Raw genomic sequence first — 16,479 nt, forward strand, 5'->3', positions numbered from 1 at the left:
TCCCTGCTCCGTTTAATGTCCCAGCATTAAATACACCATGTCTCTGAACCAGTCTAGCTGCCTCTGAGGCCCACCACGCAGGACCTATTAAAATGAAGGCTTTAATCCCAACCAGAATGCTTGCCAACCAACAAAGCAAAACATGAATTACTTTTCAGTCCAAGTGCGTCGCGCCTGCTTTACTCCCACGTCGGGGCCAGAGTGTGCAGGCAGGCTGCAGCGCCAGCGGCCAGGAGTGCCCTCTCTGCAGGGCGCAGACAAAGGCAGACTGCGGAGCATCCTTCCCTTCGGCCCGCGTGAGAGGCATCTCTCACAAGCCCCAGGGAGTGGGCGATGCTTGCCCTACCCATGCGGCATTCAGGAGGCCAGTCCTGAACAAACGCTGGTGTCTCGTTATCAGGAGTGTGCCCGCTGCCTGTGGGGGGTCCCGGCTCTCAGGGAGGAGCAGGGGAAGGAGGAGGCACCCCTGCCTTCTGGGGACCCATGGTCAGGGGTCTTGCATCTGAAACTCAAGATTTCCCAAGCTGATGTGGGCCAGGCACTGTCAGATGCCTGCCCATTACCCACCCCACCCCCGTATTTGAAGGGTGGTGTGCCCACCTTGGCCCTCACTCTCCTAGACCATTCTTGCCCATGACATACAAATGGAAACCTTCCTTGAGATTCCACAAACACATTCACTAAACAGATAAAGGGGTTATTCCTTAGCCCCTCCCCTTCTTCTCTAACTATGGGTGTGATGTTGGCACAGCAGCAGCTGCTTTGTAACTGTGAGGAGCAGACTGAGTATGAAAGTGCCACCAGAATGACAGTGGCACACACAGCCAGGTGCCCTGTGGTACCACTGAGCAGCTGAGTCATCTCCTGACACCTCATCACATGAGAGAAACAAACCTCAATTCAAGGTTCTCTGTAATTTGAGTTAACAGCATCTTTCCCTGCAGAATTCTGGAGTCCCCCAACCCATCTGCTTCTTTCCCTGCAGCCCAGCTCAGCCTGCAGCCCCACCATCTTCCCAGATGCCAGAGAACCTGGCCTCACCTGGTCAGTGTCCAGCCGGGGTGACTGAATGCAGGCCTGCGGTGGCCCCTGAACAAATGCTGGTGTCTTATCATCAAGTATTTGCTGTCTGCCTGTGGAGGAGGGGCCTGGCTCTCAAGGGTGAGCTGACCCCAGAACAGATAGGGTGGGGGAGCTGGTGGGACCAGTTCTGCCCTCAGGATTGGGGTTTGGGACAGGATGGGAACACCTGGCCTTGGCCTAGGTGTAGAGTCCAGCCCTGACCAGAGGCCCTGGGAGGCGAGGTGAGGAAGGGTCTGGGGAAGAAGCGTGTTGACCCTTTGGAGCCCAGCGCTGGGTCCCCAAAGCATCTGCACACACAAGGCCTCATCTGGACATCCTGGAGCCAGTGTGGGGTGGACCTGGGCCACTTAACAGAGGCAGGTGCCAGATGGGGAAGGAGACCTCCAGCATGTCCCTGTGGCCAGGGCTCCCCTGCAGAGCCCTGACTGCAGCGCACCCCGTCTGTTTGGGCCCTGAAGCGGCAGTGCCCTCCCTCTTCCAGGGTCTGGTCCTAGCAGCCTTGACACATCTGGAGACTGAGCCTGAGACCCCCAGGGTGTCCCAACACACAGCCCACCACCCAGCAGCCCCTGGGGGTGTGTCCATGGACTCTTTCCCTCTGTCTACGGTGGTCTGGGTGACAGTGACCCACCCACAGCCTTGCAGGGTGAGCCTCTCAGCTGAGCCCAGAGTAGCCTCCTGGCCCCAGCACATTCCCGAGGACCTGAGGACCTGAGCATGTTCCGGCCACAGAACACATCACACTGAGGCCGAACAACAGGACAGCCAGCCATGAACCAGGTCGTTTGGGCCAGAATTGCCACACCGCGCCTGATTTAGCCTTCTGAGACTCCACACCAACCATGCTAACTGGCAAGTGCCCACGCACTTGTCCACAGTGCAGACATAGCTCTGACACCACGCTTCCTGGCCTGGGGAAAACAGTTTCTTCAAATCATACCCTTGAGGACCCTGAGCCCCAGATTCAGGCAGACGTGGCCCCAACACCTGGTCCGGTTTCAGGCCACGCAAGTAGCCACCACAGACGTTGCATCACTGTTTTCTTCTTTCAGGGACTGAGCAGTGGGTAACCTAAATCTTGGGGTGTCTTGATGGATCTTGGGGTGGTCAATACCTGTAAAGGTCTCCAGGTGTTCTCTTGGTGTAAATAAGTTTGCCAAGAGCTGGACACATTCCTCAAGATTTGGCCCTTAGCCAGCCCTGTGTGCTCACAGCGCTGACCCCAGAGAGCTGCCTGTGGGTCGTGTCTTCTCAGTTGAAAGGAACCTAAGATGCCCATCTTCCCCTGTCAGCTCACAGAGAACTCAGGCTTTAAGAGCAGATGCTCCCACGGGCTCACCTGGCCCTTCTCAGGTTGCATCTCAAGAAACAGCTACCACACAAAAGCCTCCCCTTGTCCGCTTCAGGGTACTAGAGGCTGGAGGCCTGGGCAAACCCTGCCACCTCAGGGGGAGGTGCCACAGCTGCCACCTGCCCTCAGAGAAACAGCTCAGCGCCAGGAGTCTGAGCTCACCGGTTAATGCTCCTGGCGCTGCTGGGACACAATGGGGCAGCACAGTCAATGGGTGGCACCGATCGCCACTGCCTACCACCACACTAGGACAGCCTGCCCCACACCTGCAGCCAGCAGCACCCCCTGCCGCCCCCCTCCCCCAGTCTGCCTTCCCACCCTCCCTCACTGCCCAGGAAGCCCCTTGTCACCAAGGTGACTGCTTGTCACTTCCCTTCCCTCATACAGCAGGTGCCCTGCTCCCAGGGCACCCTGTGGTCCCCAGGGAAGCTGGCCCAGCGTCCAAACGGACAGGTAGGTGAAGGAGAAGGCCTTCAGCAAGGGCCTGTTACAGGACAGGGCAGAGCAAGAACCCTGCCTGCCAGGGCTTCGCAGTGGCTGGGCCACTGGCTGCAGAGCTAGGTGTCTGCAGGGGTCACCGGGAAGGGCTGGGGTCGCCTGGGACTGCACAGTGTCCGTGCTGCCGCTGAGCCCCTTCTGTGCCGTGTCTCCCTGAACTCCAGGCTCTCACTCTGTTGGCAGCACTGGCACACCGAGTCTCATCTGCCTCCTCTCTGGCGCTCTCACCTGGGGCCCCGCTTGGCTGTGCAGGTGCCTGGAACATGCCAGCAAGTGTGATGTAGAGACTGGGCAGAGGCTGCTGGTGGAGTGGGTGGCTGAGGACAGAGGGGAAGGCCTGAGTGCCATGGAAAGACTGGGCCAGCCTCCCAGTGAGCCGATCAGAGACAGAGGGCCCAAGACAGATGGCAGAGGGCCAGGGGCAGACCCCACAGACTGAGGGCACCACCTTGTCCGAGGCCTGGTGCACCCAGAAACCGATTCCTTCCACCGTCCAGGGGTCCACAGCCCTAGGGTAGACAAGACCCAGCAGAAACAACCACACGCTTTGGGGAGGCCCAGGGCACTGTCTGTCTTTCCGTCTGTTTGTCTGTCTGACATGGGTTCCCCACCGGGCAGCCGCCTTGCAGCCTCTGACCCAAGCGAAGTCCTTGCCTAAGACATGGTCTTGACAGTGGAGAAGGCGTGTCCTGGTCAGACGACTTGCCCTGCAGCCCAGAGAGCTGGGGCCAGTCTCCGATGGCCATCATGCCATTAGGCTGCGTGGAGTCCTGCCCAGGCCTCCCCCGGGCCCGCCTCTCCTGCCTTCTGCTGAGTCCTTCCCGAGTGTGCACCCGTGTGCCCGCGGGAGGCGGGGGCAGGGTCTCTGTCTCTGGCCCTGACTCTGTCAGCTTGTCTCTGACACATCTCTGTCTGTCTCTGTCCCTCTGTGCCCATTTCCTGCACTGCATCTCTCGCCCCGCCTCCTCGGGCTCCTCAGTCTCCCTCCCTGTCGCCCTGCCTTTCTCTGGCCTCTCCTCCCGGAGCCTCTTGGCCCCAGGTGCCCTCTCGGCCCGACTCCCAGACAGCCTCAGGCGCCTCTGTCTCTCTCCTTGCCCACCCCCACCCGTTTCCCCGCATCTCCCTGGGTCTCGGGCTCCCGCAGCACTTCGGATTCTGTCTTTTACCCGTCTGTTTCTGGGCTGTCCGGTCCCCCTGAATCTGGGCCCTGCCTGTCCGGGTCTGCCTCTCTCTGGAGGGCTTCCCAGCTGGGTCCCCCCAGCTCCAGTTCAGGGGCTCAGGGGTGTCTCCTCAGAGGACTTCTGGTCTCTGTCTGTCTCCGTCCCTGTGTCGGTCTCCCTCTCATGCACGCTCCTCCTGACAGACCTCAACGACACCTCCCAGGGAGGGAAATCACAGGAACAGAAAACGTGTCACCGGGAAGCCACATGCAGTCCCTCCCCTGGCAGCCCTGGCTCAGGGGACCTGGGGGGCCTGCAGGCCGGCTCCTCGGCTCCCACGCCCCAGGCAGCCCGCCCTATGGCGCCGCAGGAGAAACTTTGGGCTGACGGGGAACAAAGGAAACCCAGGCTGGCAATTACCCTGCCAATTTCAGCCATGTAGACAGCCAAATCAGATATTTCAGCTCTCCTCCAAGCCCACCTCAGGGCCTGAATTAGCCACCTAATTAATTATCTATAACAGCCTGGGACTGGCTGGGTGGAACACAGATCCCTCCCAGCACCAGGATGCTGGTTTTCCCTGAATCATGTACCCGTGATGTAATCATTGTAATTAGACTCAACCTGCAGCATCTCCTTGACCATGAAACCTCAGGGCGTGCGGCTCCAGGCCGGGCCCAACCATCGTCTCATTTAATTTGTGGTGAGAGAAAACACAGTATTGTCAAGAGCCAAGCTCAGGGGGCCCGTCCAAGCACAGAAGCCCCAGCCCCTCTGCTCTGCCCCAGCCTATGACAGCCTCCACCAGCTGCCCACCTCGGGGGAAGCTGCGCTTCCTTTGCCACCCCAGCAGCACCCATATGCTGGTCTTGTCGTGCATAACCTGACTGTGCCAGGCTGCGTGTGGCAGAGGTCAGGGTGCAGCCCATGCAGGCGACCCAAGGAAGACATCTCTACTGGCAGAGACAGGTGCTGGCCAAGGTGCCCGTCGTGGGGAGTTGAGGCTGGCACTGTGCCTGGAGCTAGGGCACACAGGAAGGGCGCTGAGGGCCTGGGCTGACCGCAGTGTTCTGCCAGGATGCATCTGTGCCATGTGGACCTCAGTCCACCGCCTCTCCTACCTCCAGGGCCAGGGTCTCAGCCCACTGTCCCTATACCACCTTCCTCTCCTGGGCCAGGGTCTCTGGCCACGATGACGGCCTTTAACCAAGTAGGCACAGGATTCCTTTCTAATAGGAGTCAGCAGGGTTGGAGGGGTATCTGCCCAACACACACCCAAGGCCACCTTGTGTGGAAGGGGGCCACGGTCATACAAGCCACTCCAGGCCTTTCTCTTGACCCTGTGCTCAGCCAGACCTAGCTTCACGTGCATGCTGCTATCCCCACTCTGGGTGGCACCCGCCAGGCCCTTGCTGGATGCCTGGGTCCAGCTCTGTCCCCCGAATCCCGCTCCAGCTCCTGCAACCTCCGTGGCTCTGCTCACCAAGAGCAAGCCCCCGTGGAGGACACCAGACCCTGTCAGTCAGGACTGGCCCTTGGTGCCCCTGAGACCCATGCTGTGTCCTCATGGGGCCAAGCAGATGCTGCTGCTCAGCCCTCAGCCCCACCTCGGAGCTGTCCAGTGGGCTCTGCCGGATCACAGCGCACCAGCACACCTCCCCCTAGACCTCTGTCCAGGCATATCTGCAGGGGATGTGCGACAAACAGGCACGTGTGAAGTTGGAGGGTGACCATGTGCTGCCTGGGACCCCGTGTGTCTGCATGCCACTGCAGTGGGCAGCTGGCAGCCAGCTGGGCGCAGCCCCCACTGGCCCTACTTCCTACCTCCCAGGGCCTGCTTCATCACGAACTCCATGACGATGGCTTTGATTCCTCAGCAGCTCCTCCAGGGGTGGTGGGGTCAGATCTTACATGCGCGTGTGGCCAGGAGTCCTCTGCCTGGGGGACAGGAAGTGGTCATAGGCCAACCTGACCGGGCCTGGGGAAGGGCTTCCTTCTCATCCCCACCCCACGGTCCCCTGAACGTAGTTCTGAGATTAAAAAAACCATCATTTGCCACTCCCCCCACAACTTGTGCCCAAACCCCAGCACTGGGATGGGGTGCCTGGGAGGGCCCCTGTGGAGGGGGCTTCAACCCTACACTCTGACCAGGGTGGACAGATCCTAGGACCCTAGACAGACCTGTAAAGTGGCCTCACCCGACCCTGGGGGTTTCTGAAGCCAATTTTCAGCTGTTACTGCAGAGATGAGAGGGTCCTCACCGATCAGGGGGCCCAGCTCAGAGAAGCCAGCCTGCGGGAAGCAGCGACAGGCCCAGGGGGCGTTTGAAGGTGACTGGCTCTGCAGCCTCCTAGGTGGGCCTGGACCGCAGGGGTGGGGGACCATCTAAGCGACAGGAAGTGCTAGAAAGGGTGGGGCCTGAGTGGGCACCCCTTCAGGGAGGTCTCCTTTGATGGAGGAGTCCCAGGGGACCAGGCTCTGTCCAGGGCCTCAAGGTCCCAGCACCCCCTGCCACCTGCCCATAGCGGACTGGGGTGGAAGTCAGAAACCGAAGGGGGCTTGGCCTCAGGCGAACGAATGGAAATGGGGGCAGACCACCGCTCCCCCTGCATCTGCAAGGCTGGGCGCTCCAGGGGCCAGCCCGCTGCTGGGGAGGTTTGTAGTGTAAGATGAGCAGCTGCAGCCTCCCCGCCACCCACAGCTCGAGAGGTCTCTCCTGGCATGGAAACCCAGGTCTCTGGAGGTTCAGTGTTTTTTTTTCCTCTGCAGAAGAGACCGGTGTGCCCGCGGGCTGGGGAAGGGCAGCCAGGCGGGAGAGCCCCCTCCTCCCGGAAAGCGCTGGCGCACGGGCGCTTTTGCCGCAAAGCAGGTTCTCTTCCAAACTTCTCCCTGGGCTCCCGGGAGGGAAGGGGCCGAAGGGCCCACGGCCGGGAGGCTCGGGTGCTGCTGGGGCGCCCCGGGGCTCGCATCGCCGCAGCGCTCGGCTTTGGGCGCGGGTGAGTTGCCCGGCTTTGCCGAGCGGCCCTGAGGCGGGAGCGCGCGGGGAGAAAGAAAGGGACGGAGAACGAGGGTGCGGAAGGGGGGACGCTAGGGGCCCGAGACTCGGGGACTCGGGGACTCGGGGACTCGGAGAAGGGGCAAGAAAGAGGCAGGGCGCGGGCCGAGGCGCGCGGAACGCTTCAGCACCGCGCCGGCGGACAGCGCCAGCACCGGCAGGGTGCGCGACCCTCCGGGGCAGGACTGGGGCGGCCGGGCCGGGACAGCGGCGGCCGGGGCAGGGGGCTGCGCGCGCGGGCGTGGGTTACCTTCCCGGCCGGCGCGCGGACTGGCGGGCTGTCAGCGGCGGCGCGCGGGGCGGCCGGCAGGGTCCATGTGGCGCCCGGGGAACTGCGGCGGCGACTGAAGGGCACCGCGAGGAGGCGCGTCACGTGGAGGCGCCCCCCGCCCCCGCCCCCGCCCGCGCCCGGCGTGACGAGGAGGAGGAGGGCGGGGCCCCGCGGCTCCGGGTGGGGGCGGGGCTCCGCGGCTCGAGCCCTCCGGGCCAGCGCGCGAGACCCCGGCCCGCCCGGCGGCCTAGCCCCCATTTCCGCCCCCGCAGCGCCCCGGCGGGGACCGCCCTCCGCACGCGGGGCTCCGCACCCCCGCCCCGCCCGCCGGCGCGGGGCTCCTCCCGCGGGCGCGCGGGGCCGAGACGCGCTCCTCGCCTTTCTTTTGGGGCGGGAGCTGGGGGTCGCGGCCCCCTCCCCATACTCCGCGCGGGCGGTGGGAGTCCTGACCCGGCCGAGCGGCCCTGGGCGCCGCCGGAGACCGCGAACCCCGCCGCTCTCGACTCCCGCGCCGCTGGGCGGGAGACGGGAGCCCCCGGACTCCTGAAAACCCACCCAGCCCCTGGCAGAGACCCGCAGACCCGCCCGGACCTATTTTTCAGCGTAAGAGAGTCGCGGAAAGAGAGCCACGCCTGTCATTCTCGTGGGACAGTGGTCGAGAGTCCCCCCACCCCAGGACAGTGGGCGCGGCTGCGGCGAGGGGGCTGGGCCCGGGACTGAGGGCGGCCGGCGACCCGCGCGGCCGGGGACGCATGAAGGTCACTGCGGCCCGGGCCGCCCCGCCCCGCCGCCCCCTCCCGGGGGCCTCCGGGATTTCCCCTGCGGCGGAGTGCGGGGTCGCTGCAAGGTCGCTGTTCCGCCTCCTGTCCCTCGGCTCGCGACCAGCCCTGCGGTCCTGCGCAGAGATTGCGCGAGGGGCGTGGAGGGGCTGAGGCTGGGGTCCCGGTCTCCAGGGGCTTAGGCTGGACTGCACCCCTGGTCGGTGCGTGGACACCCCTGGTGACCACCATGAACTTGTCACAGTGCCCTCCCGCCTGAGTCATCAGGACTTGCCGGGACTGGGCTGGAACCTGAAGCTGTCCTGCCCCCCACCCCACCCTGGGCGCCCACTCCTCAGGCTCCTCGGACTTTCCAGGGATGCTCGGCCCAGAACTCAGAGATGCACAGGCTCACATCCACCTATTCTCCAGCGCCCATAGTGCCAGGCAGCAGACTGGCCATGCTCAGCAGGCGAGCAGCAAGGGGCGGGGGACGGCATGGAGGAAGCCAGGAATGCTCCCCGGGGGTCGGGGTGGGAAGCACCCTCCACTCAGCCACCCTTTGGCCAGCAAGGGACCCAGTGACCCTGGGGGAGGCCCAGGCCCCAGGGCACATATCTCTGAACACAACAGAGCTGCAGCATCCCTGGATTGCATGGCCACAGGAGTGGGCCTTGCACTGTCCGTTCCTCCTGCTGACAGGTCCTGTCACTTGGATCTGGGGCAGAAGGGGCAAGGTGGGGGGGTGCCCAGAAGGGTGGGCCTAGGGACAGGACATAGGACTTACCGCAGGGCTGCAGGGAGCCCCTTGGGCTGGTCTGCCCCAGTTGATCCCCAGGAATATGAGAAGCACATTTCCTCTCTCCCACAACCATTCATCTGAGGTGGGTAGAAGCCCCAGGCCTTGTGCAGGTCTGGGGGCAGGTGCTCTGTAGAGTGATCACCTGTTCCCAGACATCTGAGGGTCTTGAGGGTCTGCTTAGCCTGGCCCTTCCAGTGTCCTCAGGTCCAGGAAAGAGAGGTCACTTCTCCCCAGTGGAGCCACTTTACTCAACTCGCACTACCAGATGGACCAAGGGACAGCCCCACAGAGGACCCCAGAGGTGACCCCAGCTGAGCTCAGGGCAAGCAGGTTGGGTAGAATACGGCCTACACAGGGTCAGGGAAGTGCAGGGGTCTGCACCGAGGCACTGGAGTCCACAGCCCCACTGATTTCATGACCCTGGCCTCGCTGAGCCCACACTCGCCCCTGAGCAGGGACCCACGTGGCAGGAGAAAGGTTCAGGCAGATCACGAGAGGTGCTCTGCCTGCCTGTGGACGCTGCCCCTCTCTGTCTCTGTGTGTTTGCATCTTTGTTGTCACCCTCTTACACCCACACTCGTGCAGGCCCGTCAGTTCTCACATTTGCCCAAGCCCTGACTGGGGGTGGGTGGTCCATCCAGAACTCAACACTCTTCTGGGGGGAAATAGACCAGATTGGTGACAGTGCCAGGTCAGAGTGACCTGTGCTCCAAGGAGAGGGAGCTTGACAAGGGCTGTGGGCAGAGCCGGCTCTTGGCAGGGAGTGTGCCCAAGAGGGCAGCCGCCCAGCCAGGTCCACTCCATGGCCAGGAGGACATGCAGCCTCCACCAGCCACTGGGGCACTCCCCTGGTGGACTTGTCCCCTGTGAGTGCCAGAAGAGGACATGGGAACTGGTGAACAATCTCCAAGTCTGTAGTAGCCAGAGAGGCAGGAGCCCAGCAGGAAACCTTGGCAGCCGAGATGTCCAGAGGCGAGCTCTGACGGCTCCTGGTGTGGGCTGCCCAGGATGGGGTCCCAGGGTGGAGGTGAACAGCGGTGGGCTTGGCAGGGCCATGGCTGGGAAGCTGCAGTGAGGGGGAGGATGGCCCAGCAAGAGGTCAGCACTTGGAGCATGTGTTTGGCCACAGCCGCCTCCGGCTGTGGGACCCTAGCCACGTGGCAGGGGAGGCAGAGCCCCTAGCTAAAGGCTCTGCAAGTCCTTGCAATGCGCCAGCTTCCAGATGTCAGCCCCATGAGGCCAGGAACCCCAACCCAAAGCAGGGTTGTGCCAAAGATCACATGGTGCTGGATCCAAGAGCCCCTGCAGTCCTGAGTCCCCTGCCACAGAGACCCCATGGGGACACTTCAGATGGCAGATGCCTCTCTGGAAGTCCATGCCAGATGCCCCTCCGCTCCCTCCAGGGAGGCCCCATCTGTCGTGCACTTTCTGGAGTTGCTCTTGAATCCTGGTGTGGGTTCTGGCAAGGGGGCTGCAGGCTGGAGGGAGCAGCTGTTGGGGCTCTTGGCACACACGCGCTTACCTAGAAACCTCAAGTGCAAACTTAGTAATTAACAGGCTGAATCACTTAGTCGGGGCACCAGCACCTTCTCTGTGGCCACTTTCCTGCTGGATTTCATCATTACTTGCAAAGTTGTAACTCGTGACAAGTGAAGGCAGAGTGAGATGGAGCAGGGTCGTCGTCGTTCCTCAGAGCTGGGGCTGGAACCGAGTGGCCCTCCCTGGCCCCACAGCCCTTTCCCCTGCCCCCGGGGGCCCAGCTGGCAGTGGCCTTCTCCCTGTGGGCTCCTGGGAGTAGAGCCTGGCCTGGTCCGGGTGCTAGGTGCATGGTCTGAAATTCACTCTCTTCCCCACTGCCCGTTTCTACAGAGGCCATGGTCACCCCAACACAGGCTGCCTCTCAGGTCCCAGAGGGGGGCCCTCAGACCCCTGGACCTTGTGGCCCCACTCCGAGTTGCCAGCCTAGGATCTGGGATCCCCGCAGTGTTGGCTCCTCCCCCTCCAGCCTCCCCACTGCTCTGCCTCAGACCCTGCACCCCGGGGACTCCCTGCTCCACAGGCCCCTCAACCCCACGGGGGCCGTGAGAGGGGACAGTGAGCGACCTCTTGCAGACGCCCCCTCCCACCCCTCCCGGCCCCAGCCCAGCCTCTTCCCTTGGCCGAGTGGCCCTGGCACACAAGGGCTGGGCAGAGCCAAGGGGGCCTCTGCCTGCCAGGGGGGCAGAGGGTGTCAGGATGGGGAGATGCGCCTTTCAGAGCTGCTTGGAGGAGGGGTCAGCGGCTAAGAGGCTCCCAAGGGGCCACGGCTAAGGAAAAACAATCCACGAGGGCCTAAAATAGAATTTGGCTTTGCACTCTTTTTGCTGGGGTGGGGACAGCTGTGGGCCGCAGGGCCACACGGAGGTACTGGGACAGCCCTGAGTGGGCACAGGAACCCTGGGGGAGAGACGCGCTGGCTCTGGAGAGGCTGTGCCTCTGAAGGCCTCTGCCCCACAAAGCCCAGGCCGCCAGCCGGCCGTGCTCTTCCCCATGCAGACCAGAGCTGTGCTGGAGCCAGGTGCTCCAGGCAGACCCTGGGGTCAGCGTGCTGCCGTTCCACAGGCACCAGCAAGGCAGACTGGTCTGGGCTGAGCAGATGCCTACGTCTCCATCTTGGTGGACGGCTGGTTGTGTCTGCTATCCATCACCCTGCTGTCCATCACCCTGCTGTCCACCTGGGGACTCTGGGCCCTGACTCTCTGACTAGTCACTGCCTCCAACCAGTCATGTGACTCCAAGGGGGTCTCCCTGCTCCACAAATGGCTCCTGCCAGGTGCCCCTAACCCTTAGCCCAGTCCCTTCGGCTGCTGGGCACCACCCCAGAGGCCTCCTCCTCCCTCCAAGAAGCCAGAGCTGCCCTGGGGATGAGCCGGCTGCTCCCTTGAGCAGATCACACCTCCCACTGGACTTCTCAGCCTCCTCAGAGACCAGGCTCAGCCCTGCGCACAGGACAGCATGCCAGCAGGTGCCGGGGTGAGCTTCAGCAAACGTGGGCTGTGGGCTCCGAAGGAGGGTCCCGCCGGGCAGCCCTGCTTCCTCACATCCAGTGTGGTCTGAGCGACAAAGGAGGGCATCCCTCAGGGCTCCCTGTGCCCCGTGGCTATCTGTGTGCGTCAGGCCTGGACCCCTTCAGCTGCTGGACAGATCCAGCCGCGCCTGAGCCAGCCAACAGAGCCCCTGGGGTAGGCTTCAGGGATGAGAAACCCCTCAGAGACGCAGGCCATGGAGAGAGGCACCGGGAGCAGCCCCACCCGCACCTCCACCTCCGTCCCTCGCCCTGGCTGCTGTTTGGACCTGTTGTCTGCTCACTTGGGGAAGAAGGGAGGCTCGGCTGGGCTGGACCTTCTTTGTCCTGGGAGGGAGGGCCAGGTGGCAGAACTCAGAGCCTGGGGGTGGGGGTGCAGGGGCAGGCTCCTCCTCCACAGGAGTCCAGGCTTACCCCAGGGGACGCAGAGGTCACCACAGTCAGGCCTGTGCAGCCAAGGGCCCACCTACCTGAAGAGAGGTGTCTGGACTTCAGCGACTTCGGTGGGGGCAGCTGGGAATGGGTTGCATGTATGCGCAGAAATCAGCCACATAATCAGGCCCCCCTTGTTCTCCCAGAACCAGTTAGACTTATCAGCCCACCAGAGCTCCTCCTAGGCATGGGGACAGACCAGAGTCTCTAGGAATGGACAGCCCGGCCCCTGCTCCGCCGAGAGGTGGGTAGAGCCCTGGGCAGCTGGGCCAGGCGCAGTGGAGCCCTGTCTGGCTCACATCCACCTGCTTGCAGGAACCTTGGAGGCACCTATGGGGTGACAAAGGCCAAGGGCCACTCATCCCCAGCGGAATCCAAGTCATGCCACTGTCTCTCCACCCAGGTATGTGTCCACCCAGGGGGGGAAGCGGCCCAGCCCTGTCCTAGGAGACAGTGGACAAGGAAAGAGCAGATGCGGAAGGACGGCGCAGAGACTCAGAGCAGGACAGACCTGAAGGCCTTGTTAGCAGGTGGCCAGGCCAGGCCTCAGGGGACATTTGGGCTCAAGCTGAGTGACTCAACACCATCCTGGCATGTCCTTGGAAACCTGGAGGAACGGCATTCCAAGCAGGACAGAACGGAGCCCTGAGCCCAGCATAGGGGAGGGTTTCCATCACGCCTCCCATGGTCCAGGTGTGTCCAACTCCAGGCCGGGCGCACAGGGAGAGAGAAGTACATTCACCCTGCCTGGAACTTCAGACACCTGGAAGGTGTCTGCGGGTGAGGGTGGCCCAGAGAGGGAGACCCCACTCAACCCCACACACTGACCCTAAGCGAGGACGTCTGCATAGATGGGCCAGGCACCCTGTCTTGGATAGTTCGGGGTGGGCTGTGCAGTCAGGGGCAATCACACCTGGTTCCCAGGTGGGAACCCTGGAGGGCCTGGGGGCATAGCCCTCCCCAGAAGGAAGAGACTGGGTAAAGCATTGCTGCATGAGGAAAATTAAACTGATAATGGGAACGGAGGCATCCTGAACCACAGGAAGCAGGCACCACCCCTAAGCAGTCAAGGGAGGGCCAGTTACTGAATAATAAATAGCCTTGCTGTCCTGAGGGAGGGGTCCCATGCCCCAGGCTGCTGGCGGGGCACCAGGGTGGACCGCATAGCATAGGGGTGACAGTCAGTGCCTTGTTCCTGCAACTGGACAGCCTGGCAGCCAGGTGGCTGGCATCCTCCTGTGCCCCTGTGTCAGGGGTCCAGCCCTACTCTTACCTGCCCCTGGAGGCCTAGTCCGGGAAGATGATCTAACTGGCCCTGCCTAGCCCCAGGTGGCAGTGATGCAATCTCAGGCCTGGGCCTGGGGCAGGGCAGGTACCTTCCAGGACAAACAGGACCCTCCTCAGCAGCCCCTTGGCTGCCCAGGGCACCACCCTATCCAGGTTCTGCCCCCTACCTCCATACCCCCCCCTTGCCAGTCTCCTAGAGAGCCCTGGCTGAGGCGCCACACCTGTCTGGCTCAGTGCACAGGCTGCCTGCACATACCCCCAGCACACTGCCCGGGGGGTCCTTTCTGCCCCCCTCTGCTCCCCAGGTGCCTCAGGGAAAAACACCAGGGGCCTTCCTCAGCCTCTGTGCCCATTCTTGTTGGAGCTGGTCCCTCCAGAGGTGGATAAGTGAGGACAGGGCGGACAGGTGGGGCAGAGGCGGGCAGGTGAGAACTGGGCGGGTAGGTGGAACAGCATGCCGCAGCAGCACACCAGGCAGTTTGGGGCTCACCCTGTGGGCAGCACGATCCCCTGTGGGCCAGTCCTGGAAGGGGTCCACCCAGCAGAAGGTGCAGCACCAGGCTTTCTGCTTCAGGCCAGGGGAACCAGCCGGGTTCGCCTGTGCACCCTCAGCTGCTGCCCATGTGGCTGGGCTGGGGGCTGAGCCAGAACAGGCTCAGTGTAGCTGGCCCTTCTGCCGATGGGCGTCTGGCAGGGCAGATGGCCCCTGGCCAGGAAACACCATGTCCGTCACCTGCGGCTGGTGTCTGGGGCCCAGGGCACCAAGGCTGGGCCACTGCCATGGAATCTGCCTGGCAACGCGGAGGGTCTGGACAGAGCGGGGCTAGTAGAGGGCAAGGGGCAGGTGATGTGGCTGCTTTCGACATGCGGTGCCTGGGGGAGTTTGTGTCCTTAGCCTTGAGGGCTGGTGGGCAGGCAAAGTGGGCTCGGCCCTCACACTCCTGGGGGTGGCCCGGCTGTGGGGCCCCAGATGTCAAAGAGCGGATGAACACGGACTCTGCACGGCAGCTGGGGTTCTCTGCCCAGAGCTGAGGCGGCCGTGCTCCCGCCCAGGTGGGTGCAGGCCTGGGCTGGGGGCCAGGGCACCATGGGCACTCATTTCTGAAGCACCTTCTGGCTGGCAGGCGGGTCTCCTTGAGGCCAGGTGCCCCCTGGTCAGTGCCATGCATGCCCTGTGGCCTTGGCTCTGTGCAGGGGAGCCTGAGATCGGAAGTCAGGCTTCTGGGTTGCTGCGCGAAGAGTGAGGTCTGGAAGTGAGCACTGGCAGGGGTCAGGACAAAGGGACTCGTCCAGGTACCTCAGGAGGAAGGTGCCTGGCAGGGGTGCCGGGGGCGGCCCTGTGGGAGCCAGGCCAACGGGGTGGTGGGCCCACTGGGCCGGGGACGGATGCTGGAGTGGCTGCTGGGGGCTGGGCAGGATGAGGTCAGATGACCTCACCCACCCCTCTCTCCCCACCAGACAGGGGCCCAGGACAGCCCCCAGCCCTAGGAACCCACTGCAGCTCGCCTGAGGGTGGGGGGCACTTCCTGGTGCCTCCTCTCTGAGCACCTGGTGCCAGGCAGCAGCTAGCCTGACAGGTCAGGGGCCCATCTGCACCCCGCTCTCCAGATCAGTGGGGGGCACAGCACTGCAGAAAGGCTGGCAGCTCTCCAGGTGACACAATTCCTAGGGGACCCACAGCCCCCCTCCCAGGGGCACTCCCAAAGCACGGAAACAGATCCTGACATCACGCCCCGTCCACAGAGCACTGTTCACAGCAGCCAGAGCCAACTGCCCCACCGCCTCAACAACGAGCAGATATACCATGTGTTTGTCCAAACTAGGGACACTGTTCAGCCATGAGGAGTCACCCCTGGTCCACTCCCTGGCAAGCCCCTCCAACCCTGTGCAAGCCACACACACACACACACACCCTGTCCTGCCCATGGAGTGCTTGTGAACTTGGCAGAAGAGCCCACCGTCTGCCCTGGGGGGAAGCCCTGGCTCCCTGCTACCATCAGTGCAATAAGGGCTGAGATGGAGCCGCTCAGCCATAGTGCTGAGAACCACTTACGCCGACCACACATCAGAGGCTCTCAGATTTGTGCAAAGCTGAGCAGGGGATGGATGGTGCCTCGAGTCACCTCAGGGGTCCTCGCGCCTGACCAAGAAAGGCTGTGGCACGGGTCAGCCCCGGGCACCTGGCCTGGAGAACTGAAGCCCCTCCAGGACTCTGGGGGTCTTCCTCCCTGAGGGGCCCCATTCAGTGTGGGTGGCCAGGGCCAGACAGGGTTTGCTCCAGATGAGAAAGGCTCCATCCAGGGCAAGGGCACGACGCAGGGTCAGCTGCAGGGGTCCCAGAGTGGTGGTCGTGTATGACCTGTGCCTTCCTGGCAACCAAGGTATCCCCTTTCCTGCCCGGCTGCCCCAAAAGCTGCCATGTGTTGGGGGTGAGGATTTGTCACAGCACCTCAGCCCAGCCAGCTGTCGTCACAGAGGTGGGCAGGCCTGGGCTGGGCCACAGGGTGTCGGGCAGGGCCCGGGGCCTCCTCGCAGTGCACAGGGCTGTGGGGCAGGTGCTGCAGAGCACGGCACAGGGCAGGGGTCTGAGCTGGCCTTAATGATGCAGAAGATCCCTCTGGGTCCTGGCAGGACCTGGATGGCATGCATCTCCCAGGATCATCTGCAGACGTGGGACACAGTTTCAGGCCAGGGCTGCAACCATCACCCCACAGGAGC

General features: G+C 63.3%; 1 protein-coding gene and 1 long non-coding RNA gene across 4 annotated transcripts in view; one reads left to right on the forward strand and one right to left on the reverse strand.

Annotated features, from left to right (window-relative positions):
• Window positions 1-8,867, reverse strand: part of CPLX1 (complexin 1) — a 35,442-nt gene extending 26,575 nt beyond the window's left edge. The window contains exons 1-3 of one of the 3 annotated variants that reach the window (XM_036991411.2): window positions 7,398-7,524; window positions 6,291-6,384; window positions 5,917-6,030 (exon numbers count right to left, since the gene is read on the reverse strand). In XM_036991411.2, the coding sequence (XP_036847306.1) occupies window positions 5,917-5,947 (31 nt within the window). In that variant the 5' untranslated portion in view covers window positions 5,948-6,030; window positions 6,291-6,384; window positions 7,398-7,524. Of the gene's footprint in view, window positions 1-5,916; window positions 6,031-6,290; window positions 6,385-7,397 lie in introns of those variants that run through there. The other 2 variants (XM_073237898.1, XM_036991405.2) reach the window with 2 other exon arrangements.
• Window positions 8,868-8,951: 84 nt separating this feature from the next.
• Window positions 8,952-13,521, forward strand: LOC108401412 (uncharacterized). Its single transcript, XR_012131180.1, has 3 exons — window positions 8,952-11,990; window positions 12,621-12,718; window positions 12,878-13,521. It is a non-coding gene; the product is annotated as an uncharacterized lncRNA (long non-coding RNA).
• Window positions 13,522-16,479: the final 2,958 nt, after the last annotated feature.

Source organism: Manis javanica, chromosome 5, assembly GCF_040802235.1.
Source record: "Manis javanica isolate MJ-LG chromosome 5, MJ_LKY, whole genome shotgun sequence".
NCBI classification, from domain to species: Eukaryota; Metazoa; Chordata; class Mammalia; order Pholidota; family Manidae; genus Manis; species Manis javanica.